Genomic DNA, 25782 nt, shown 5'->3' with positions numbered 1-25782 from the left:
AGACAGACGCCGAGCGTCGGGTGAGGCCAGACAAAATATTCTTCCCTTTTATGCTATAAAGACACTCTGTATCCGTAGCGTGCTATCTACTATTTACAGATGAAATAGTCGGATTTTGTGTTTTTGTTCATGCGCTTGGAAAGCTTTGAGTGTTTTGTGTTTTGCCGTGGGACTACAGCGGTATTCCCAGGACGTAGAAAAGTGCATATGAGATTGACCAAATGACTACGTTGATGATGTAACCCGTGGGTACACTTGAAATGAGAAGCCTGGTGATTTTCCAGAACATTCTAACCCAGTCCTCTTCCACCTCGCCCCTTCTCTTACCTCTCGTCTTCGCTTCACCGCTGGTCACGTGACCTCCTCTTAACCAGTCAGTGTGGAGCACGTCACTCCTCCTCTCCCACCCATCAAGCAATCAGTGTCGAGCTCTCGGCGGGGCTTTTATCCAGGCTTCACTTTTAAACTTCACGAAACTCCCAATTCGGCCAAAGAACGTTTCAGGTTAATAGGCAGTTTTAGAACAGCGTATATGCAAAAGCTTTGCGTGCGCAATAAATAGCGCCGTCGCCACTGCGCATGCGCCGAACGCTAACTGCGGTTTGCGCTTTGCGTGCGCTACTTTAGCGTGCACTATTTTTCGGAAATTGCGCGCGCACGCAAAGAGTCTTTGTTTTCCTCCACGGAGGATTTGTGATGAGAACTTTACTAAAGCCGGGACGAGCACGGTTAAAAAATGGCGGCTCCCATGGCTGCCGCCGCTTTGGAGGTGTCGTGAGCGCGACGTTGGAACCATCCTAGCGACTGCGATTTTTCACATCGGGCGACATTCCACTCGGAAGGTGCACGTCAGAAACGTTTTGGAAAATCCAGATAGGTGGGCGACGATCGCCGACTGCTTGCGACGCGCGAACGTTTCTCGGCGAAGGTACGGTCTGTGATGGTCAGTACATGAGAGCTCTCTTGCCGACGCGACGCAAGCGGACACGACCGCTTTCGTCGCATTCCAATATTTCAACAAATCTAAAATTTCACTCTTTGATACTCAAGTCAGAGCATTTCGTTCGTGAAATGAAAATGGTTCATGTATCTTGGTGGCCCCTGCAAGCGCGAGATGCTCGGGCCTTTGCGTCGCGGCGGTGGAGCTTTTAAGATTCTCTTGCATAGCTGGCGCTAACGCAAGCACTAAATTTAGCGCTAAAATTACGTACGTTATTCTACAAATTCAAAATATCAGACGCATGTCTCCGCAGAGCGCATAGCAGGTTTGGACAACGTCACGCTTAGGCAATCTAGCACAGTGACATCAGCTCCACGCCGAAGGAACGGGGAGGATGCTCGGGCGATGCAAACCATCTGAGGCTGACCAGCGGATAAATTTTCTTTTTAGGGTATTTTGTCGTTGACGATTTCATCATCAAGAATATAAACCAGCAAATTCATTTGAAGTGGTGTCTGGAGCGGAAACTGGCCAAATTAAAACGCTGAGGCTGGCGTCCCTCCCATTGGAGGGACGTGTGAAAGGCGGACCTGGCTGCTGACCATCGTGCGCACCAATCTGCCGATTTCTCCTTAGAGTAAATGCCGTACGCAAGAACGCACACCGCCTGTGAGTGCAGATTGGATGACCTCTATCGCCGCCGCGAGACCAATTTTCTTAGCTTAGTTGTTCATTTTCAGAATCCCATATTGGCTATAGGGTCGTAATTTCTCGACGCCTGGGATGAATTCATCGGGGATGTGACCTGCAGTGGGACACTGAGCAGACGCGTCATCCGCGATGTCTCAACTTAGCATTTTCTGGGCAAAATTGATTCGGGATTCGCAAAATGTGTTCTGCTGCTCTCGTGGATCGGCATTTGACTTTCTCCTAGGGAAAGGCATTGACATTTGCTTTGTAGCCTGCGGCCGTGCAGGCGCTCGCGGCCGATCAACGCCAAGCGTTATGCAATATCTCTGACGTCACAGTGATATCCAGAGATCTCGGAGACAAGGTGCCTGGAAAGCTCGGTTTCTTCAGTATTACGGGTTGCCCTGAAAGCAGACGTATTCGCGTATTTCAGAAAAGACGTAAAGTCAACATCTCTGTTGTTTTTGCACACATTAAAGAAGAAGGAAAGTCAGTATAAACCGTTAAGCAACGTGGCAAAATGCGGACAGGGCTATTCGCAGAAGAGGTGCACGAGCTGGCGCATTCATGGTGTTGAGCTTTGTCTGCCTCAAACGATTTATACAAACTACTCATTGTTTCAGAGAATAGAATCTACTCGCACCTGAAGGTACGCGCAGTGTAAATGGACCGGATTAGTCCGACAGTTACGGGCAGCGAGAACGTTTATTGCACGGGCGTTCGGCCACGCGGCATTAACTACTATCAAATTGCGCCATTAAAACCCGACCACTCCCTCTAAAGTTTGCTCGTGGTTATCTCCGCGTTCAAACTCCCGGGCAAGCGATATGACAAAGACCACGCCGCCGTTTCGGAAGAAACGCTCCGAAAACGACGGAAGAACAAACGCAAAGAGCAACGCTCGACAATCTGTCAGCAGCGTCCCGGAAAGCAGTTTAAGTTCTAATTCTCGGAACGTGTTCTTGGCTTTATTGTTACAAGGCAGGCCAAGAGGCACCCTTATGCTGATTCCTGGCACGCCTGGCTGGTCCGAAATTAGCGCCGGGAATTAGTGGACGGCTGCTGGAAGCGGAGCACGAAGGCCTGTTGAGGGTTAGCGGAGCGATTCGTTTTACGGCGTAATTGCGGTCGAGATGGCTCGCCTTTCGGTCCCCTTACACCTGGAGTGCGGCACAAAGATTGCTCGCAACGCCTCCGACTAAATGCGCCCTTGTTTAGCATTCGTACTCAACACGCCCCGAAACGAGCCCTCCAGTGATCCCGTAATTTTCCTGCAACTGTCGTAGAGATTTGTGTTTAGAACCGGCTGGGGTAACCGGAAACCTGATACGCTTCAGGAAGCGCTCTTGTACTAAGGTGTCCGGAACGCGTGACTGACTGGCACGTTCACCGTGTCCTGATCTATAGTCCCTCCATATATGCACCCGTTGACACTACATTTATGTCTCGCTGTTTTTTTTGTGTGTTTTTTTTGGCGCGATCTTGGCAGGCGCAGAGAATTGGAGGTGGACACGGCGGACGCATGTCCTGATGTGTGGTCACTCTCCGGCTTGACGGTTCACGGACTATCAAACAGCTGGGAGTTGAGAAGCCGCAAGCGGCACTTGTGTTTGCGCGTCCTTTTTCCGGAGCTTTGTCGAAACCACTGGTTTAGTGAGTGCCGTCGTCACGCGCCGCGACCTTAACATTCCCCGCGCATACTTTCGCGTTGACTTTTTATCGTAAGCGAAGTCCCTTTCGCAAGGCCGGGAGCGTCCTTGGTCAGCTTGCAGAGGTGCTGGCCAGAACTGATCAACATACGGGCAACCTGGTGCTCAAGTCTAGACACTCGTCGAAAAAAGTCGAAAGGGGTATTCGACCGCCGGGATTGGCCGGTGCCAAGGTCAACGCGGCGCTGACCAATCGCGGCAGCCGGATACGCCGCCGACTTGTTCGCCAAGTGTCCAGAGTAGAGCTCTGGACGAACGTTCCCTAAAACCAGGGTGCCCGCAACTTCTGCGACCAGCCGCCAGGGTCTTGTGGAACGAAGGCTGCTACGTAAGCGACATGCTGTCGGATGCGTCTGGGCTAGGCTGGGGTGCCTCAATATCCTTCCGTTTAGGGTAATGACGTTCTTTGTAGTGCACCCGATACCAACAGCACGCGGTCACGAGGAAATTCGCTAATAAGAATCGGTGTGCCACGTGACGTGACACACCGATTCTTTCTCCCTATTCATCTCTCCTCCCTCTCGTCTCCCACCTTCTCCCAAGCCCCCTCCTTACACTCCCTCAGTGTCCTCTCGCCTTCAACGTCTGCCTCTCTTACCCTGCCTCCCTCCCGCATTCCCTCCAGGTTCAATCTCTCCCCGTCCCTCTCCCTATCCCCCTTCCTATAGGGCCCTTCTTTCCCCTTCCTCGCCATCCGCCTTATTGAACTTTAAAGGTAAAGGTCGCGGCCAATCTTTTTAAATTTTATTCTTTAAGTAAGCCGTGAGGCGCCGTCAAATCACTAAATACTAACTTATTATAAAGAAGGGAGCGCGTTGGAGATGAAATGCAAAAGACACGAAAGAGGATACACTTAAGGCTGGTTCTCACATACAGCGAAGCGCTAATGTAGCGCTGCTCACGTGTCCTCAGCTACTTATTGTCTGCCATAAGCAACAGTTTTGACGGTACGATACAAAGCTGGTGAACGCTCCCGTCAGCACGCGCTTAGTGCGAGGGCAGCGCTATGCTTGCAGCGCTCTGCTGCATGCGTGAACAGGCCTTTACAGGGACAAAGGACAACACGCACAGCTCTTTCATATAGCAACGTACATGTATTTATGCCCCCTTCACATGGGGCGGCTCATCCTGGTCTATGAAGCGAGGAAGATGAAGAAGCATCTTTAAAACGTGCTTCTTCTGCTTCATTTTCTTTTCTTCATAGGCCAGGAGGAGTCGCTTCTGTGAAGTGGGCCTCTATTCGCGGTGAGAAGTTTGCGTATCGCCACCTGGTTGGTTTGATTCACAAGCCAGAGTGAGGAAACTTCAACTTCATCTGCTGGTGCAAGCACGTGTAATGCCAAGCTTCTATGCACTAGGAAAATTAAAACATAACCGCGTGAGTTGCACGTGCACCACCCATAATGAGGAAAACAGAAGTGCCCGTAGAGAGCTTCTCACCGCGCGCATACATGTCCCTTGCTATTTGAAAGAGCTTCGTGTTGTTCTTTGTCCCTGTAGGTGCATCCTCTTTCGTGTCTTCTGTACTAACTTACGTTTTAGTGATCCGTATATTTAGTGGTGGTCTCAGGGGATAGCGCTCGAAATCACTGTTCAAGTGCTGCGCAGCGAGAGAAGAGTCACACGAGTCAATCTGTGTTTTTTATCACTTTCAGGGAGGAGTTGGCGATGCGAGTGGACTTGACGGAAGCTAGAGTACAGGTAAGTTCATATGTTGCACGAATGGCGACTCCTTCTGTCGGTCATTTTTACCCCAACCAGTAGTCATTGTTATCAAATATTGGACACAGTTGTTTATTTTCTGTTGTTTTATCGTTGTTGTTCTTCTAGGGGGGGGGGGGGGGATTAGTAAATCGCTGTGCTTTGCTTTTGAAACCATTTGTTATGTTCAGTTATTTCGCTTAAAGAAGTTTCACGCCTGAAACGGATAGAAGGCGCTAAAAGAAACCTAAATGCTGAGGCCTGCGCAAGTACCTGGATACTTCCTTTTTCAAGTAACGTCGATAAACACGCACGACGAAGCCCAGTCCCCGGGAAGCAAACGGCGTCCCTCCGTTTAAGCTGGTGCTGTCGCCGCCATTCGCTTCCTAAAACCTGCATCATCCAGCAGTCGGCGCTTCAAAGAATGTTTGTAGGAAGCGTCAAGGGCGCCTTTTCAACTAGGATCTTCATCCCGTGCTTGCGACCTACACCGACAAAGTGCAAGCTAGGAGTAAATTGATTCGTCCTCTGTCAAAGACAACAATTTTGACTGCACGTAAGAGTGGAGCACCAGCTATACAAGTCGGCCTACATGAGAGCAGTTGATAAGAATAAGGTCTTTTGAGGTTCCGTATACGAAAAACAACATTTCTCCGGCAGCAAGCCTTTTTACGAAACAATATGAGGCGGGAAAAGAGAATGAATGCTAATGATTAAAACTACAGAGAATGTTTTATGTTTTTCTCGTTTCTTTTCTCCGTCTCAAGAATTGCATTATGCAAGTGCCGTGCCAGCTCGCTCACAAGCATTATCTACTCGCCATTTATCGTTCCGTTTTTGGGACATTCGCTTTATTTCTGTATACACCAACAGGCGGCCCTGACGTCACGCCGGTTGGCAGGGCGCATGTGCGGCCGCCCCACGCGGATCAGGCACCTGCGCACGCACACTGGCCACACCTTTTGCGGGATAGTGCGCCTTTGGAAACATCGCGTTAGCCTATATACCCTTTCCTTCGCAAACGCCACCAGGCGGTGCTCCAGTCCTTGATATCCCAGCGAATAAAGGTAACGAACAAAGCCGCGACCTTGACACCGCTGCTTGAAACTTCGATGAAACATTTGACGACCGATTATCCAGGTGAACACCGAAAGAAAAAAAAAAAAAGCGCGATATCTGTTCAAATATTTGGAATATTCTCGTAAACCAACTTGGCTCCTTCATGACGTTAAATCGTACGGCCGAAGGGCCTCGCTAAATTTCCAACTTCGTTGTCCATGAGGCCTTTGTGCTTTCTCGCACAGGTGACAAAGCTTGAAAGGCTCGAAAAGACGGAGCGACCGGAAGTCGATTGGGACGCAAGCGGCGGTTCATTCTTGTAAACAGTAAAATAATCTATAGCACGTAAGTATAAGGTATAGATGACCTGCCTGAAGTTGAACATGATGAATTCAGACTTGGGAGGACGAAAGAGTGTGCAAGGAACAAAGTGGTCAGCACCGAGCTGCTTCTTTCCGTGTAGCTCTACCTTGCCCCATCCTCAGGGATATTGTCATCATATCTTCCGCTTTGTTCGTTTTACCTGAGGTCATCGGCTACCATAATAAGGGAATAAGCATCGCCGGTGCCCTGATATGCCAAACTTTCGGGGTACTCGTGAAAGCATGCTTAAGATTGCAACGCTCTGCGAATAGTGGTCAGAACCGCTGCATTGATGAACCCCGCAATGCAAAGGAAAGCAGCGACTGTAGATTTTCTTAACCGAGGTAAGGCTAGGAACGACACGGCGCTGTTTCAATCGGACTCCCACAAATGAGACCATATGCGAAATGTAGAGCGCCATCTAGTAGCGCGCCGAGAACTACGTCGGCCAGCTTGGTAGCGGCGAGAAAACGAAACCAGTGACCCGACCGGCAAAGACTCCATGTAAACAGGCGACCGCGCTTTGTGCGAGAGGTGCGATGCCAACGCGTTGTTGCTTTCCAGTGCGGATTCAGCATAGACGTTCGATTCGTACGCGACGTGAACGCAAACAATTTTTTTTCTTCTTCTTCTTCTTCAATATGTGTTAAAAATAATAAATGGAGACGTTAGTCATTCTAAAGCGTGACCGGCTACTCCATTACCATTGAAGAGAATATTTCCGACATAGAAATTAAACACTTCAAACATATAGATGCAGCTATACACCTCAATGTCTCCCCCCCCCCCCCCCACACACACACACACACCTTTCCCCTACCTATAACGGAACATAATAAAAAACCGTCTAAAGCTGAAGCCACACCGCCCACAGACCCCACAGCAATCAGCCCGCAGACACCGCCCAAGCATCGCCCGCCCCGCACACGACGGCCCGCCAGTCTACCCATACAAGATATAAGTCACATAACCTCCGGAAGCATAACTCCGCTTGAGCGACGCGACTGGACCGTCGTGCAGAGAGTCAGAGCGTCCCAAGCGTCACCCGGGGGCCGCGCCCCGCAAGGCCCGCGGGTGCGACTCCACCTTCACACTGACAATGATCCTTAAATAATAACACGCACTAGTTCTACACACCAACACGTACACGCATACATAGACACATACGATGAGAACAGTTAATGAACCGCACTTATGTTCTTGGTATGAAGTGTCACCTCGAGTCTTACCAATTGTCACCAGATTGTTCACACATACACACACATTGCTATATTCATGCATTTTACAACAAGGTTCAATATTATCAACTCAAAAGCTAGTATTTGTCGATGATATCACTGTCTTCCAGAAACATTTTTATTGCCAGGAGAGCCTGTTTCTGCATGATTTGATTGGGCCATGGCCCCAGTAATTTATTTATGGTGAAAGGCCTTTTATCCAGGATATCAAACCGTACTTTTAGTTGTGACCGATTGCGATCGAAGCGAGGGCAGTTAAAAATAGGTGTTCAATAGTTTCCACATCCTGACCGCAAGAACATTTCGGGTCCTCAATTTCATTAATTTTGTAGCGAAATTCTCTCGTGAAAGCCACGTTCAGTCGCAGGCGGTGAAGCATGGTTTCAAATTTTCTCGGTATATCGCTTGGGATATAAAACCGTAATTCTGGATCCACCACGAAGAGAGTAGACTGCCGTCCTGCCTCATTAAACCATATGTCGACTGCCATTTCTTTGGAGTGGTGTGCAATTAAATACTTTATGTCTGTTTTCGAAAAAGGAATTCCTCGAATTCTTTCTAAAGCGTGTGCACTTGTTGCTATTTTGTCTGCCTCCATGTTTCCTGAGATTCCGCTATGGCCTGGAATCCACTGCAGCTTTAATGAATGACCATTACTTATGGCCCGATCGATCATATCAGATACCTGGTAGACCAATGCATATGCCGGACTTCTAGAGTTTATTGACGAAAGAGCACCGAGGGCTGCCTTGGAGTCCGTGCAGATAACCCACTGGTTTTTCGGCTCTACGTCCTTTATATACTCCACTGACGCAAAAATTGCATAAAGCTCTGCAGCAGTAGAGGACGTTCTGTGGGACAAACGAATACGTTTCTTCACTTGCATTGATGGAATTACGAAAGCTGAGGTTGAGCCATCATTTGTCGTAGAGCCATCTGTGTATACATGAATGTGGTCTCTGTAGTGATCATGCAAGTATGCCAACGCCGACTGAGCAATCACAAAATGAGATGTGCTCAGGCTTTTCTTAAGGTTGGGTAATTCCGTGTTAATATCTGCGATGCGAAACATCCAGGGTGGTCGATCTATAGTCGGAACCCACGGTGTGTAATCCGGCACGATTACGCTCGACGATATAAGTGTCGAGGAAATATGTGAGCCCGTCCTAGTTATCAAATTCTCCGCAAGTGGGTGACAGTTCTGAATGGACAAGCGTAGGAAATGACGTAAGGTCTCATGTTCGCGTAAAGTTTGAAGAGGTAGCTGTTTTGTTTCTGCTAAAACCAGTGTTCCGCGAGTTGGACGCGGGACGCCCAAGCAGATCCGAAGACTACGGGCGATCATGTAATGCAGTCTGTTTTCTTGTGTTGCAGATAATCCATGGAGTGCTGGGAGTGAATATGTAATAAGTTGCCGAACAATCGCAGAATGCAGCATTATGATGGATTTCGTTGAGGCTCCCCAACGAACTCCAGTAAAATAACGTAGAATGTTGATTGTTTTGTTTACTTTTGCCTCCAGCATATCGATGTGTTTTACCCAAGTGAGGCTTTGATCTAGAATCACTCCAAGAAAGCGATGATGCGAGACGCGTTCTAAAGTTTGACCCTGTATTTTTAGCTCGAATCCACGAAGGTGCTTCCTCGTGAACGGAAGCATTACTGATTTTGAAGGCGCAATATCCATACCCCGTTCACTTAAGAACTCGTTTAAGAGCTTCAGTCCCGCTTGAAGCTGATCCTGTAAAGTCTTTAGACAAGTGCCTGAGGCCCAGATGCAAATGTCATCTGCATATATCGCCACATGGAGTGGTGAAGGGAGGCGACCTGGAAGCAAAGCCATGACCGTATTAAATAGAGTAGGGCTTAGTACGCTCCCTTGAGGTACGCCGTGTCGGAGAGTTTGACTCGTGCTATCTCCATCTGCGGTCTTTACAAACATTGTCCGTTTTGAAAGGAAGTTTTTTATCCACCGTACGACTCGTCCTCGAATTCCAAGATGTATAAGACTATATAGAATGTGGATTTGACTTACTGTATCGTATGCGCGCTTGATATCTAAAAATACAGCTATTGTGATTTTTCCGAGCGTACGTTCATGTTCTATGTACGTTACCAAATCTAAAACGCAATCCATCGTGCAGCGTTTGGGACGGAACCCTGCTAGTTCTTCCGGTAACACTTCACTCGTTTCTAGCCACCATTGTAGTCGTTGATTAATTAGCTTTTCGAAAAGCTTACCTAAGCAGCTTGTAAGGCTGATTGGTCGAAAGGAGGCTAGGTCCATGGGTGTTTTTCCCGCTTTCAAAAGCGGTATGACCTTAGCGACTTTCCATTGGGCTGGTATTTCTTCCTTGACCCAGAGAGAGTTGAACGTGCTCAAAATGAAGTTCAGCGCACGTGGACCGATGTTGGTCAATTCATCCCATGTGATCAGGTCTGGGCCAGGCGACCTGCCCCGACGTATCACTCTCAGTGCGTTTTGAAGTTCCCTCATTGTGAAAACACAATCTAGCTCCAAATGACAGGACGTAAACTCGTTATCAATTGTTTGTTTGGCATTGACACACGAGGCAAAGTATTTAAGTGTCAGAGATGCCGCGCTTGGTCGAACCAATAATTTGCAAAACTCGTCTGCTATTGTCAGTTCTGATACGCCTCTGGATAGGGCCATTGCTCGCAACGGGAACCTTTGAATAGTCGGCGCTTGGAGAGCTCTAATAATAATCCACATCCTCGTGAGGTCACTTACAGACGATAGCTTAGCACAAAGCTGTCGCCATCGATGTTTGGCAAGTTGTCTAAGTTTACGCTGTATAAGGCCGTGAACACGCTGAGCCTCCTTATAGTCCTCTATCCATCCTGAGCGGCGGTATCTTCGTTCGGCTCTGCGTCGTATTGCTCTAAGTTTTTCATACGAAGCATCAACACCTCTATAATCGGATGGAATGGATACCCATCTTGTTGCGTGGTCAAAATTTTCTTTCACAATCGAAATAAAATCGTCCAACGTATCAACGTTTTTACAGCTTAGCGTATTCAAAGATCGAAACATACGCCAATTTGTAATTTTAACTTTCCGTTGTCCATTGCGCGGTCTCGCTACCTTTCTGTGCTGGACGAGTATGGGCAAGTGGTCGCTTCCATGGGTTTCTGTATCAACATGCCATGATAAATCCGGGAAAATGTCTTGAGAACATATTGTCAAATCCAGAACACTTGAATAAGTACATCCACGAAGAAATGTCTGAGAGCCATCATTTAGCACGCATAGATTATATTTCTCTATTACATTGGCAATCAGCTTCCCTCTCCTATCATTTTGTGTGCTTCCCCACAATGTATGGTGCGAGTTAAAATCCCCACATAAAATGTATGGATCACTAAATTTTGAGAATATTGATGTTAGAGCTTCCTCCGTCACTGATGTTACTGGCTCTATATATACGCAGGCTATAATCATTGCGGTCGTGCCAAACGTGATCTTGCACGCGACGTATTCTGGCGCTTCAGACGATGATGTGCACATAATAACTGATGGTATGTCTTTCCTCACACAGAGCATTGCTCGACTGGGACCATCCCGACGGGACGAGCAATACGTGAGGTAGCCAGCTATCTTAGTTTTTGCATCTGTATGAGCTTCAGATATTGCCAGAACAGGGAACTGGTATTGGGGCAACGAGCTTCCTGAAGTCTCCTATTTTAGTTCGGAGGGAATTCGCATTCCATTGGAATACAGTGGTTTCACTGTACACACTATTCATTACATCTCAGGGACCCTTGTCCCCAGAATAAGGGGTTCCATATTAAGGATCGCCTTTACCTCTGGGATGTTGACGGCGTCTGGTAGCGATCTAATGATCGCTTTCACTGCCAAAAACAGTAGGCGCATGAGAAATCGTTGATCAGTTGCTTGGCTGTCTGCGTTGACCGGGGAATCTGCACGGTATGTAGCAGACGGCGTCTCCATTGAGTGTGTCGTTTGTGATGCAGTGGGTCGTGGAGCCCTTCGGGCACCAGACGCGGTAGGCATTGGAGGTCCTGACTCGCGCTTTTCGGGTTGAGTAAGCGGCGCTGACGTCATGGAACCATTTTCATTTTTTGAAGCGGTGTTTTTCTTACTTGGTTGTCGATGTAGCACGTCTGAATACGTAGGCTTGGATGTCGACGATTTTGTGTCGTTTGGAGCTTCAGGTATTCGCACCATCTCTGGATTTGATGGTGGAGATCGTCGAGTAGGTGTTCTGCCATTTATAATTTCGGTTTTTCTTACAACTGCTGCCGCTTTTTTACTGGAGCAGCCGGAAAACGTTGCCGCGTGGCCTTGGCCGCAGTTGGCGCATTTAGGTTCAGCTCGTGAGCTGCACTCTTGATGGTGATGTGGACCTGCACATATTTTGCAACGGCGGGCACCGCGGCAGTTCTTGGCAATATGTCCAAATCGTTGACATTGGTAGCATTGAAGGGGAGAACCGAAGTACTCTTCCACTGGGTGGCTGGTGAACCCCAAGTATACCCTGGGAGGCATCGGGTGGTCCTGCGTGAAGCGAAGTATGACGCTATCTTTGGGACGGGCCACTGAAGAGCCATCTTCTTGTCTTTGGTATGCAACCTGTCTTTGGACAGTTAGTACACCACTGTCTTTTAAGTACTCCAATAGATCACTATCGGAGTATTGGAGAGGAACTCCTTTGATTTTGCCCATGTTTTCGGAGTAGGACCTTGGAGTGGTTGCCCTTACCTCGATTCCCGCGAGGGATGTTTGCGCAAGCAGTTTATTTGCCGCAGGGAGGGACGCTACACTGACCGATAGGCTGCCATCCTTGGCGATTCTGTGTGAGAGTATTTTCTCCTGTGCTATTCCCAATACCTCTCGTGCCAGGACATTCGGGTTCACCTTCCAGAAGGAAGTCTCCTTGGACGTCGGATGAAAGAGTATTGGGATACCTGCTGGTCGGTTTTTCTTGTAAGAGACGATGGTAAAACCCGCGTCATCGTCGTTGTCATCCATGCTTTCCTGTAACGTGTAAGTCGAAGTCGCCGCTTCCGATGGAGGATCTGACCTCTGCGGGTCGAGTCTGCATGCACCTTCAACGCGCTGCCGTTTGATGGGAATGACGGCTTCCGCCTGCACATCTGAGTGGGTAGTTGGGGGCGTCGGTGGCAGCTCTTGGGAGGGTGGATTTTCATTGGGTGAAGGTGATTTACCTTGTTCCTGGGAGGGTGGTATTTGTTCCATGGTGGCGGGTGGCTTTATCAATGGAATGGCATCGGGTTGCGACGGCAATGGCAATTTGCCGGCCGTCGACGCCCGTTTCTTGGTGTTCAGACTTGCCGGTGCGGATGCCAAGTTAAATATACAATCCTTGCGACTTGAATAACAATTGAAAATGATTTAAGAATGGCCAATTTGGGAAAAATAAGCTGAGAGCCACAAAACTGCGACAGGCTGTTCCGAGGCTTCTTCTTCTTTTTTTTTAATTTTTATATGTTACTTGAGACGCAGCTTTTGACAAAAACAACGCAAAGAAACATGCAGACGTTATCGCGCGGCGTGAAGCCATTTACTACTCAACTATTGAATGAGGCCTTAATATTTTCACAAAGTTGTACCAGAATTGTTTCTGAACTTTCTTTTCTACTTTTATGCACGTTGTAGTGTCGGCCAGCGTTTATCCTTATGCTCAAGGACCTCAATGTACGCGGACAAGACCAAGGCTGTTAAGCGATGCAAAAACACGACAGTTTTAATAATCTACGCCACCAACCATAATTGAAGGTGCATATCTTCAATTATGGTTGGTGCCATCTTCATTCCACACTCCTTTTTTTTTTCTTTTTTTGTTGCAGCCGAGATAAACATTTTGTTTGGTGCAAAGAAGCTCGGGGCGTAGTTTTGAGAAAGTCAATGCAGTTATTCTGGCAGGGTTGAACAAATCTTCACTAATAGCGCAACATCCGTCAGCTGTACTTGAGGTCAATGCTATCTGAAACCGATTTGAGCTCTTTGCAACAACTGAAAAAATATTTCACAGGACACTCTTTACTTTAGAAGAACACAAAACTTAAAAAGAAAGCTTTCGCCAGTAACAATTAATAACAAAAAAAAACGATAAAAACTACCCTTGAGTCGCGTATTGGCGTGAATCATTATGCCGCTAAGCAGTACGACTTCATGCGTATTCGCATCGAAGAAATAATTAAAAGTGTATTCAGAGATGAAAGGTATGACGGCCTAGCTCTTTGTTCACTCACGTTGGGTGATTGGAAGCCAGAAAACAATAAAATTTCGTAATCGCACTTAGTGGCAGAACGTTCATGCCCTGGAAATGCTGAGAAACCGAAACTCAAGATACTTGACGTTACCAAGATGGCCGCGTGCACAGTGCTGCCAGACCGCCAAGCAGTTTCGCATATCATCTATTACTGTCCAGGTTTTAGGGATGAGTTATCTCTTTGCTCATCGGGTGGCAATTGCGCCGACAAGAGGCGACACGCGAACGGTTGGTGGCGTTCATCATATGCTATGACACAATGGCTTGGATGTTATTTATTGCCAACGATTTGTTTCTCTGGCGTCATCTTAGAGACCCGTGACGTCATGAGAACGATTATATGACTTACTAACTGAAATTTCTACGGTGCGTGTAAAAAACGCGGCTGCATGTTGACTGTCTGTTACTGCTCTCCTTTCCAGCTATAAAATGCAAAAATTTATCTTACTAAAGTCAGATTGAGCTTTGAACGAATCATGAAAGGCCGATCATAGCCACGATTTTAATTGTTCTCATCGCAAATAGAGGCGGATCTCGAGTTCAGTGAATCCGCCAGTGGAACACCCCATTTATAGGAAAACTTTGCACCAGATAGTTTTACCTGCTCAATGAAACTTAATTACCGGTTACAGCTTCTATGATGCTGTGAAAACCCAAACTATCAAACATTAATTGGCGTCTAGTCATACGCATACTTAAAATACGTTACTTTTCGGGTTCCCTTATGCAGCAGACCTGCGAATAGTCCCAGAGGTATCCACAATAATCGTAAGGCGTCCGATGCTGTAGAACTCACCTTGAGATTGACTAAGACTTTTGTCTGACCATTGCGTGCGTTTATGGTAAACTAAAAAAACAACAACAACAACAACAGACTTGTGTTTAAAAGAGGGTAAGATTGGTTCTGTCGATAGTATCGTAGGGGGACAGTGTTTACGTTGTAGATGAGATGTTTGGCCTGTGCAGTAAGACTGCTAGCCTGGTGCTTTAATGGTATGTTTATTTACAGGAAAGCAAAGAGGTGAACCTGCCAGTGAGTGCTGGTTTGCTACTTAGCGTGAAAAGGAAGAGAGTAGGAAGACAGCAGACAGAACAGAGAAGTAAAGAAAGAGTGAGATCACATATACACACGTACCCCCCCGCTCCCCCACACATATCTCACACAGATACACAAACACATATATACGCACTCAAAGATTGGCGAAAAATAAATAGCCGCACGTAAATGAAAAAAAAAAATTGATGTCAGTCCACAGCTCTTGGTCCAGGCGGGTGTCCTTTAAGAACCGCGGAGTAAAGCGTTGGTTGCTTTGGATTCTTTTGCTACTAAAGTCGAGGGACTTAATATATGACTGAGCTCAATGTCATGATCATGTATGTTCAAGGGTTGTTTTAGTGTTTTTCTTTGGAAAATATATTGTGAACAACGGCAGAGTACGTATATATTGTCGTGTGCTGTTGAGCCCGCTGTACAACGTGGTGAATCTACTTGAGTGAGCATATGAAGATATTTTCTAGTAAATGCCATATTCAATCGTATTCGATGCAGCCCAGTTTCTGTTCGTCGTTTTGTACTTCCCGGCTTTCGGAACTTTGACCCCGGGTCAATATTTTTCAAGTATGCATAATAGTAGCATGGATCTGTCCATAGTCTGGATGATATTTCTCTCCCAATTTTTCGTACTATATCATTTGTATCTGTCCTTGACAGAGGGATTGCATAGGTATAATCGGCTTCTTGGAAGTCACTAGCAGCTTTGTCAGCACAGATGTTGCCGGGTACACCTCTACGCCCCGGTACCAACTGTAAGACAATTTCATGCCCCTAGCACCTCACATGATGGAATTTCTGTAAAATGTCATAAATCAGTTGAGCATTCACGCTATTCTTTCTTTTATGCATGAGTGCACTAAGAGCGGACTTAGAGTCTACGAATATTGTCCAGTTTTGGGGGTTTTGAGCGCTGATGTAGGCAGCAGCTGCCCGGATAGCCGCAAGTTCAGCGGCTGTCGAGGTTGTAATATGGCTCAGTTGGGTTTTGATTGTCGTGCTAGTTGACGGAATATAGGCTCCAATGGATTATGATATAAAGTTAGTTGACCCATCCTTATATATGTGTCGCGATGGGAGATAGGCATGATGTATATACTCAAGTGTTAGCTGCATCATAACAGGTGTTGGAGTTGCTGCTTTTTGCGTAACACCGGGGATGTTCAATTTAATGTCGATAGAACCGCACGTCCACGGTGCTTGCTGCGGAATTTCAGCTAATTCAAAGTTCTTTGGAATATACCTTTAGAGTTGCGAGATGACCTGCGAAAAGCGAGCAGAGGGTTTGACCTCTGTAATATTCGCCAGATGATGTGCTTGGCTGCGCTCTTTGTGTCATAGGTGAACCCGAATAGTTTCTTGGGTTCTGAGGATACCGGGCAAAATCGCTCTAGCCTCAACAAGAGTTCCAATGTTTGATGTACATTTTGGTAGTCCTAGGAAAACTTTAAGAGCCTCTCCTTGAACACTTTCGAGGTCTTTCATTGACGACTTGGAGATACGAGGAATGGCTGAAATACTGTTGCGTGATAGTCCAACAAAAAGAGCGTTGTAAAGGGTAAAAAGTGCTCTTACTGAACATCCCCATCTCGTTCCACTTATCATTTTAGCAATTCGTGTGAAGGATTTCAGCTTTTGCTTTATGAGCCTGATGTGTAGGGACCACGACAAAGATCGATGTAGGGTTACTCCTAAGGAATGTATGTTCTTCGACGTATTCTATTGGTGTCGCCTCTTTTAGAATAGGATATCTGCTTGTATCCTTTCTTGTGAAGGCAATAGCCGCGGATTTGGTTGGTGAGATTTGCATTCCATGTGAATGGAGGTATTTTACAGTTATATTGATTGCTTTTTGTATAAGTGCTCTTTTTCTATATAACGATCTGCTAGAGACCCAGAGGCCAATATCATCGGCGTAAAAGGATGTATGTACATTTTTCGGAAGCAGTTTGACAAGATGAATTAAAGGGTGGGACTCAGGACACCTCAGTGGGGTACTCCTCTTGTCACTTCATAGAGACCGGTGTCTCCATCTTCAGTGGAAATAAAGATCTGGCTACCTTTCAGGTAACCGCAGACCCACGTACATAGCCCTGTACTGAGACCAATCCTTCTCATATCTGTAAGAATGGCGTTACGATCCACAGCAGTGGTTCTAAACCATTGATGTTTCGCGGACCCCTTGTAGATAGGCGGAGATGATGGAGGACCCCGTTTGGGGTGAGGGGAATAGAAAGGTATAGATTAATTATGATAGGGATTTTATAAATGCATATAACTAGTTTCTAGTGTGAAGTAGACTTATCTCAATGACATGCACATGAAAGAATTCACCCGAAAATTGAAACGTTTCTTCTCAATGTGAAAAAAGACAACTTATATGAGACAGAGGTTCGCGGACCCTTAGGATATATCGCGGCCCCCATTTGAGAACCGCTGATCCACAGGATCAAAGGCAGCTTTTATGTCAATAAAGACGGCGGTTGTTCTCAATTTGCTCGCGTTTGCTTGTTCGACAGTGGATACTAGATCTAAGACATTGAGGACACTGTTACTTCCTCGGCGGAATCCTGACATGCATGTAGGAAGTATCTTTCTGTTCTCGAGGTCCCATTCGAGTCGGGACAGCATATATCATTTTTTCCATGACTTTCCCGACACAGTTCGATAAAGCGATGGGTCGATATGAGCTCATCTCCAAAAGGTCTTGGCTGGCTTAAGTATGGGAATCATTCGTGAAGTCTTCCACTCTCTTGGTATTCTACCGGATTCCCACGAAGCGTTATAGACATCGAGTAAGAATGTTCCAGCGGTGCTACCAAGCAGTGTTGCGGAGTTGCCACTCTGGAGTTGGAATGATTCTGGAATCATTCCACATTTTCGCGACCCCGGAATGGAATGGGAATGGAATGGCGGCAACGTTCAGGGGAATGGAATGGGAATGGAATGGGAATGGAATGGGAATGGAATTAGATGCATTTTGCCTGGAATGGAATGGGAATGGGATGGGGGCCAGGTTCTTTATATATATATATTTTTTTTTTACGTTTAGTTATTCCGAGCCAGTCAGGGAGTCGGTTGTTCAGAAATTAAATGAGCGGGAAACTGCGAACCCGCGTAAGGCCCTAGCAGACTTATACGCAAAAAAATGCAATACAAAAAACAAGCATCAAAGCAAAGAACAGAGGGGGGAAGGGGGGGGGGGGCGGCGGTGGCGTTTTTCACCAGTGAAGTTCAACACATATCCGAATGCGTCTGCACCTCTAATATTGCACGGCTCAAAGGTACGTCATCAGCCGACATCAGCCCACGTGAACGTGACCCGCTACTCGGGTGATCCGATACCCAGGAAGGAAGCCAGACGTGGCCTCGCTGTGCGGACCCAGACTTCGACCCAGACTTCGTACACCTGCGACTCGTCTCGAGCGCGCTGCTTCTCGGAGAGCTGGTATGTGTGCTGGCCATCTCAGTTCGCAATACACGAGGTCTCTGTTTGAATGATGCTAGGCGAAACTTGAAGACTGTCATTCATGCGTTGGAGGCTGGAGGCGGAGAGTCGGCAGGAAGGACCGTCACAACAGGGATGCCACCGTACCATTTTTCAACCGTAACAGAGGATAAGACATGTGCTTCAGAATGCTTCAGGTGGTCCACTTTTCTCGAAAATTCCAAATGCAACAGCCTGCATCGTCTTCAACGAGGTCACCTACAACAAAAGTATGTATTGTCCTTTCATAAAGCAGCGTGGGTAAAGTTCCAGGTTCAAGGCAACACCTACAGATTCAAGAATAATAGTTCATCCCACCGTGACGTCATGTGATCAGTGCTGACAGGGGCGCCCTTATTGGACAGGGAAGTGGTGATGTTTTGATGGAATTTATTTAGAGGTCGCAGTCTTTTCGCATCACTGGTCAGTCAGACAGGATGTCAGGGAAGGATTGCGATCAATCCTTGATGGAACGTTTTTTAAACCCATTGAGGACTCTTCGTCCGGAACCACTACCTTCAAGGCGAAGTGCCAAGCCTGCGGGAACGTAATTTCGGGACCAAATAAAAAACTTCCGCTTGAAACTTAAAGCCTCATCTCAGTTGGTGTCTCAAAAAATTTTGAAAATGTATGGTTTTAGCAGTATTTATATTTCTACCCTCCCTAAAATGTATTCTTGTAGTTGAATTCCAAAGACTTTTCGCCTCTTTTTAAAATGTATTTCCGATACGTATTGCGATACATTTTTACAGATATATTTGAGACTTGAGCATCAGTATCTTAGCGACTATTTTCATCTATCCCAGTATTTGTATTTCCAAATACATTTTTTTAATATTTCCGCCCAAACCTGCAACGTAATGCAGCTGTCAAGTGACACTTTTAACGTTTAGGAATTAGAGGAATGGAATGGAACGATTCAGCCATTCCAGGAGTTGGAATGGGCCAAGTGTACCCATTCCTAGGAGTTCAAAGGAATGGAATTATCGAAAACTCTAATTCCCCGGAATGGAATTGGAATGGAATGGGGGTGCCCATTCCGCAACACTGCTACCAAGATGTGCTAATGCAGAATAGCGGACACCATCTTGGCCAGCAGATGTGTTCTTGTTTGTTGAAAAGAGTGCCTCTTTCAGTTCTATTAAAGTAAACGGAGCGTCGATGATATCGTTTTGCACTGATACAGTTTTATGACTAGCTATAGGGATATCTAAGGATGATATTGAGGAGTCGTGAGTAGTCTGCAAGCAATACTCTTTTGGTACTTCATTTTGTGTAACTTGGCAATGTAAAGCGATCGAACGAAATTGGTGAGTTTGCTGTGGCCTGGAACCTAAACTTCACGTCATATGCCATATTCGTGTTACAGGCTTCCTGGGATCCAGTCTATCACTGTTCGATCTCCATGGTTTCATTAAAAGCTTATCGAGTTGGCGTTGCACCTTTCTTTGCGCTTGTCTGGACTTTCTTATATCTTCTCTATTTTTTTTTTTTTTTTGCCCTTCGTTCGGCTCGTCGACTGATGGCTCGAAGTCGTTCGTACTCCTCATCTACAGCAATCTGAGTGATCTGCATTCTTAAAGCTTTTGTAGTTTCCGATGTTGTTTATTCAATAATGTTTGAAAAAATCTTAAATTGTTTTTATCTCCTGGCATACTATTTCAACTTTTTCGCTGAACATATTACAGTTAGTATATGTAAGAAGTTTTTTTACGGCGGCTGTTATTTAGTCCGGATATCAATGTGTAAGTTAGAGAGTGATCACTGCCATGAGTTTCTATGTCTACAAACCAGCGAGGTGGGGGCGAAATGGAAGACGATGTCAGCGTGATATCTAAGCAGCTGCTAAATGTTGCGCCTTTAATAAATGTTGGACTTCCGTCATTCAATATAGTTAGGTTGTGTTGGTGAGCAATGTTTATAATATTTTTTCCTCATACTGTGGTTTTTATCCCTCGCCATAAAGGATGGTGGGGGTTAAAATCCCCAGTCAAAACATGTGGAGACGGGGTTGTCTTAATTAGCTAGTCTAGAATGTCCTTGTCGAATCTGGCTCTTGGTTCAATGTATGCAGCTATTACTGTTAGAACCGCAGTGTCCTTGCTGATTGTTTCTGCCACGTATTCATTGCTAGGATGGGGATTTACATCATGTACCACATATGTGAGGTCCTTACGAATCGCCAGTAAAAGCTTGCTGAGACTTCTTCCACGGCTTGAGTGGAATACTTCATAACGAGATAAGCGTAATGTTCGAGGAACATGCGATTTCGATATTGCTATTACGGGAAATTGATATTTGAAGGTTAATTGACGAAAGTCTCAAAGGCGGTTCCGGAGGCCTCGAGCATTCCACTGAAAAATGAATGAGTTGTTACGGACCTTCTCTACCTGCACCAGGAGCTGATCAGAGGAAGAGCGATGTCTATGATTGTGATTGTAGCTTGTGCCAGTTGAGAATCAAGGGAAACAAGAAGGTTACGAAGCAGCCTTGCTATCGTGTGTAGCGCGTCTCCTAGGCTCTGTGGTTTTGATGTTTCACTCGATCTTAAAAGCGCTGAGGCCTTACACTCGTTTTGGGGTTGCTTTGGAGCCCACTGGAGCTTCTTCGATTGGCTGACGCTTTCTTGGTGTTGGCCGTGTGAAGATTGAGGTGACGTTTGAACAGAATTTCTCCCGTTAGTTGAATGGCTTGGCAGAGGTGGGAAGTCTGCATCTCTCGCTGGGGGTATCACAACCACTTGCGATGCTTTCTAGATTTCTTTACTTCTGCGGAGATGACTCTCTGCTCAGGATCTTGATGTAGATGGCTTCACCACAGGCCGGGCAGCTGCATAGTTGACGTTGTTTTCTCTTCAGTAGGCTGATATCTCTGTCTTGTAGAAGGTGCATTGGCATGATGTCGATTCATGGTTCTTTTTGCAGTGGATGCACTGCGCTTCTTTTGCTTCACAGGCACTGCGTTGGTGGTTGCCGCCACAGCGACTACACCGCTCCACCTTGTTGCATACACTTGCAACATGACCAAAGCGACTGCATTTTGGGCACTGTCGGTGTTTGTTTGTGTACGGTAGGATTTTAAATCTGGTGTGGCCTAAGTGACGTACTCTGGGGCAGTTTCTGTGGCAAAGGCAAGCTTGACAATATCTGATTTCCCTAGCCTTCTCACTTGGGTGACAGGGACAGTCGCGCGTATCCCTACCTGGAGGTCGGCTTCTTGATCTCCTGAGAAACTCCACGGATGATTTCAACAGCTGAAGATCTTTGATGTGCATCATACACAGTGACTTTCATTTCGCAAAGGGTTGTCATTTTGAGCAGACTCTCTTTGGACTCGCTGTTTCTCGCGTCAATCGCCAGAAGATTAAGTCGGTAGTTTGGCCTGATGAGGATCACTCCGTCCGGTGCAATGTCGTTTAACTTCTCGAATAGCTTTAGAGGATTAATCTTCGTGATGATTTGGCTCGGATCTGCAGGTTTGACAACGATGGTGAGGCCGTGGCTTGGCGTTGTGATGATGGTGTCGTCACTGGATGCAGATTCCTTCGAGACATGCTTCCTCTTCCTGGTCTTTTTCGATTGCACCAGAGTAAAGCCTGAGTTGTCGTCAGGGTCGCTCATAATGATGCTAGAGTCATCAGACATGCTGGATGCATCTGATGACTGCGCTGCGCTGCCGGCCTCATGGATCATGGCGTTTGTTGCCGGAGGGACCAATTCGGGGCCTTTTTTCAGGCGTCGTTGCAGTTTTGTAGTGCTCTGGTCGGGTATAATAGAGACGAATGGCCAGATGCCCGCGCAGTTTTCTGGATCTTGTTGTTTGATTCAAGGAGCGAAGAAATAGAGCCGTGTTCCCAAACACTTCGTCGTCTTTCTCTGGTGGTGCTTTAAAGTGCACCACGCAGTGGTGACAGAAAAGAAACGCATTCGCGTGCTCGTTCTTGAAGAACTTTCACCACAAAGGACTGTTTATTTTTCTTATGTAACGTGTACCAGCTGGAAAGCGGCGAGGTCCTATATTCTCGCCTATACTGTAGAGCTTGATGCTTTGCGTTCCAGCCCTTATTTTTACCTTAGGCTACACTCTTAATCAGAATACGTTTATCATATGGCAAAGGCTCAAATCAGCTTAACCTTCTCTCTAAAACCAAATCTTTCACTCATTGTCGCTTACAAAAAAAATATATATAAACTAAATAAATAAATAAATAAATAAATAAATAAATGGAGGTAAAGAAGTTACCCCAAAGTACGCTGGGTGCAGCAGCTCTGCTTGCGACTAAACGAAGAAGGTGCGCCTTCCGTTCGGCTTGTCTTAGATGGGCGTAGAGGGTGAGAAGGACAGTGGAGAGGACAGGAAGGACGCGTCCCTTCCCGCCCAATAAATCATGGGGTGCGCGGCGGCTTCGCAGCACCTGCCGGCGTCGCTGCGTGCTTCTCTCGCTCTTCCCGGGCCTCGTTAACGACATTTAATTACTCGCAGGATGTTTGTGCGCCGGACGGACCGTCCGACTGGCAGTGAACGAGTGGGCCCGGCTACTCGAACGCTGCCACCGAAAAATCCCTCGCCCCTCGGCGCTCGCTTAGTGTACGCGCCACGATAGCCCGCGGTCAGACTTGATACGCGTGCCCCGAACCTGAATATTATTTTAACCGCGGTGTGACGGTATCCGGAGTTTGATGTGCAGTACAGAGCCCACAGCTATACTCGACACGCGTGTCCCGAGCTGTATAGTGTTTTTTTTTTTTAAAGGACGGTGACCGTATCGGGAGTTTTATGGGCGTTACAAAACACGTAGTCATAGTCCACACGCGTGTCCTGATTTCTAATGTGACTTTAAACCGAACAGGACTGTATTCCCAGTAGTTTGCCAGTATAGTGCTATACACTGACTATGCTTTTTCACATATAAGTATAGGTTGGCGTGAGACTAGCGAAGTGTGACAATATATAACTCCGAGGTAATTAATTGAAAAGAGATTCTGCGTATACTTACATCTTTCTTCCCCTTTCACTCGCGTCTAGAACAACTTCATTTTTTTAACTCGGTGCCTTCATAATAAGGTTTTCCATTTAAGCGCGCACGAAGGAAGCTGGGATGGCTTAACAGCGAGGGCCCTTGCACCAAATTAGATTATAACGACCACGGGGGATTTCGCGAGTAATGATAAAGATAACCCACACTTTCCAAAAAAAAAAAAAAAAGTTAACTTAGCGGTAGAGAGGAGGAGCGTCGGAATCGGCAACATCGTTTTTCGACTGATACATGGTGTAAACTCTGTACGATTTTATCACCGTGGGAGTCCCAACCCTGGATCAGTCAGATAGGCACGCACGTTCATCTTCACCTCTTTTTTTTCTATTTATTTTTGTTTAAAGTTAGATGCGTTATGTGGAGTCTGGAGAAATACGACTGTTTTGTTTTACCGAGAACCTGTGGTTAATTATACAGTTTTTAGTTTGAGACGGTGTGAGCTGTCGTCGCTTGGCCCAACTAAGAATAGCCATCTTTAAAAAAACACACACACACACACAAAAAATGAAAAGAACAGCAGGTACACAGTACGTTAACGCGAACAAGCCATCGGCGGTTTTCCGTATTTTTTTCTTTCATAACCAGAAAGCTGTCCCCGAAACTGATTGAATGTACTCGTGGTGGTTACTATCAAACGCGGTGGCATTTGGTTTTCATCATCCCCATTTTTCATCGATACCTAAAAAAATGCCGATGTCATGCTGGAACTGTGTAGCCTCATAGCCTCATGCCTACACGCACTCTTAGAAAACATAAATCGGTGCATAGGTTTACTCTGCTGCATTTCCGTAGAACTACGGCCGCAGCTGAAGAAACGTCCACGGACTCCTGCCGCATGACGATGCCTGGTGCGCTAGAAGCGAATATTCGTGACTCGCAGTCCGGCAAAGGCAAATGTGCAGTCCCTCGCGCCGCCATCTCCTAGGCGCATATGCGGAATTGCGTACGAATGCCTTTAATGTTTCACCGAATATACGCGAGAGAGTCACGTGAACTGCCCGTGCTGCAGAGCACTAGAGCTCGACCGCTGTATTACAGACCGATGAGGGAAGATTGGGGAATCACGTCTGCCGGAGCGGCGTCGGTCGCCGTCGCAATCAGACAGAAGCGCGTCGCGTTGAAGCGAGCAAACGAACAAACCTGCAGCAGATAAGAAAGGACGCTCGTGCCAACGCTATTGGATTACCTCAGTTACGGAACTGCCCATAGACGCCGCATGCACGAACAGTACCCCCCCCCCCCCCCCCCCCCTCACTCACCACGACTCACCCAGCGTCGCTCGACGCGCCGCCAGACGGCGGCTTTGATAACTGAATCAGGATACGTACGTTTCAACGTTACTAGAAACGTAAAAACCGACGGAAAAGAACTCTTTTTGTAGTAACGTTTATTTGAGTTTAGTACAAAATGGGGGGCGCGTGATGTTTTCTAAAATCTTTAGTTTGCTAGGTTTTGCGGCACAATAATATATTTTTCATACAACCATGCCTCAGCGGTGATTTCAGGTAGCGCGTCCGGACCTAGGCTCATCTTAACTTCGAGGTGTATTCGCGGCGCGTCCGCTGGGGAGACGGGGGTGGCACCCCTGGATCTTTGTAGCGTACATGTTCCTATTGTATACCGGTGTGATTTACGTCTTGCAGTTTACAGTGTCAATAAACTTTTCTTTAAACCCCTGTAACCCTTTTCACTGTATCTGTTTCGGCTCCGAATTGGCCGATTGAAGCCAAAAGATATGTTAGGTGCAGTTCCTCGAGTGACCGCTGCAGGGCTAATGGCGGCGTTTTGATCGCCATTTGGCGCTTCAGCTGTGCTCTTTGGGACGCATAGTTATGAAACGAAAATATAGATGGCGCTTCGAACGATGCTTGACGGATTGAAGTGAGTGAGGGGGGGTACCCCCCTCCGCGGGAGTTCCACAACTGAGGTAACCTAGTAACGTTGGCTCGTGCGCACTGCGCAGTTCTCGGCAGCAGGCGGATATCTGTATGACGGCACTTCCGTGACCAAGTTTTCCTGACGTCGACCTCCCAACTTTGCAGCCCCTTCCAAGCGTGGAGAAAGACGTAGTTTTACGCCAAAAAGAAAAAAAACAAAGGATGAAAACAGGTAGAAGCGGCGCGTTTTCTCCCCTCTGTTGATGCGCCCCCAAGCGGACACGAGGAGAAGGACAGGAACGAGACGTTTTTCTTCTCCAGGCAGACGGCAAAAAAGTTCCGTCCCCCCGCCTC

The 25782-nt window shown here is 46.8% G+C and overlaps 1 protein-coding gene across 1 annotated transcript in view; it reads left to right on the top strand.

The window, feature by feature from the left end:
- Window positions 1-25782, top strand: part of LOC8029253 (homeobox protein aristaless) — a 182191-nt gene that overhangs the window by 124916 nt on the left and 31493 nt on the right. Inside the window, exon 3 of the mRNA XM_042293931.1 lies at window positions 4995-5040. Within this exon, the coding sequence (XP_042149865.1) occupies window positions 4995-5040 (46 nt within the window). The remainder of the gene's footprint in view (window positions 1-4994; window positions 5041-25782) is intronic.

The sequence above is a fragment of the Ixodes scapularis genome, unplaced genomic scaffold (genome assembly GCF_016920785.2).
Source record: "Ixodes scapularis isolate PalLabHiFi unplaced genomic scaffold, ASM1692078v2 PGA_scaffold5__190_contigs__length_132052651, whole genome shotgun sequence".
NCBI classification, from domain to species: domain Eukaryota; kingdom Metazoa; phylum Arthropoda; class Arachnida; order Ixodida; family Ixodidae; genus Ixodes; species Ixodes scapularis.
The sequence above is the reverse complement of the archived record's forward strand: the minus strand, read 5'-3'. Positions and strand labels throughout refer to the sequence as shown.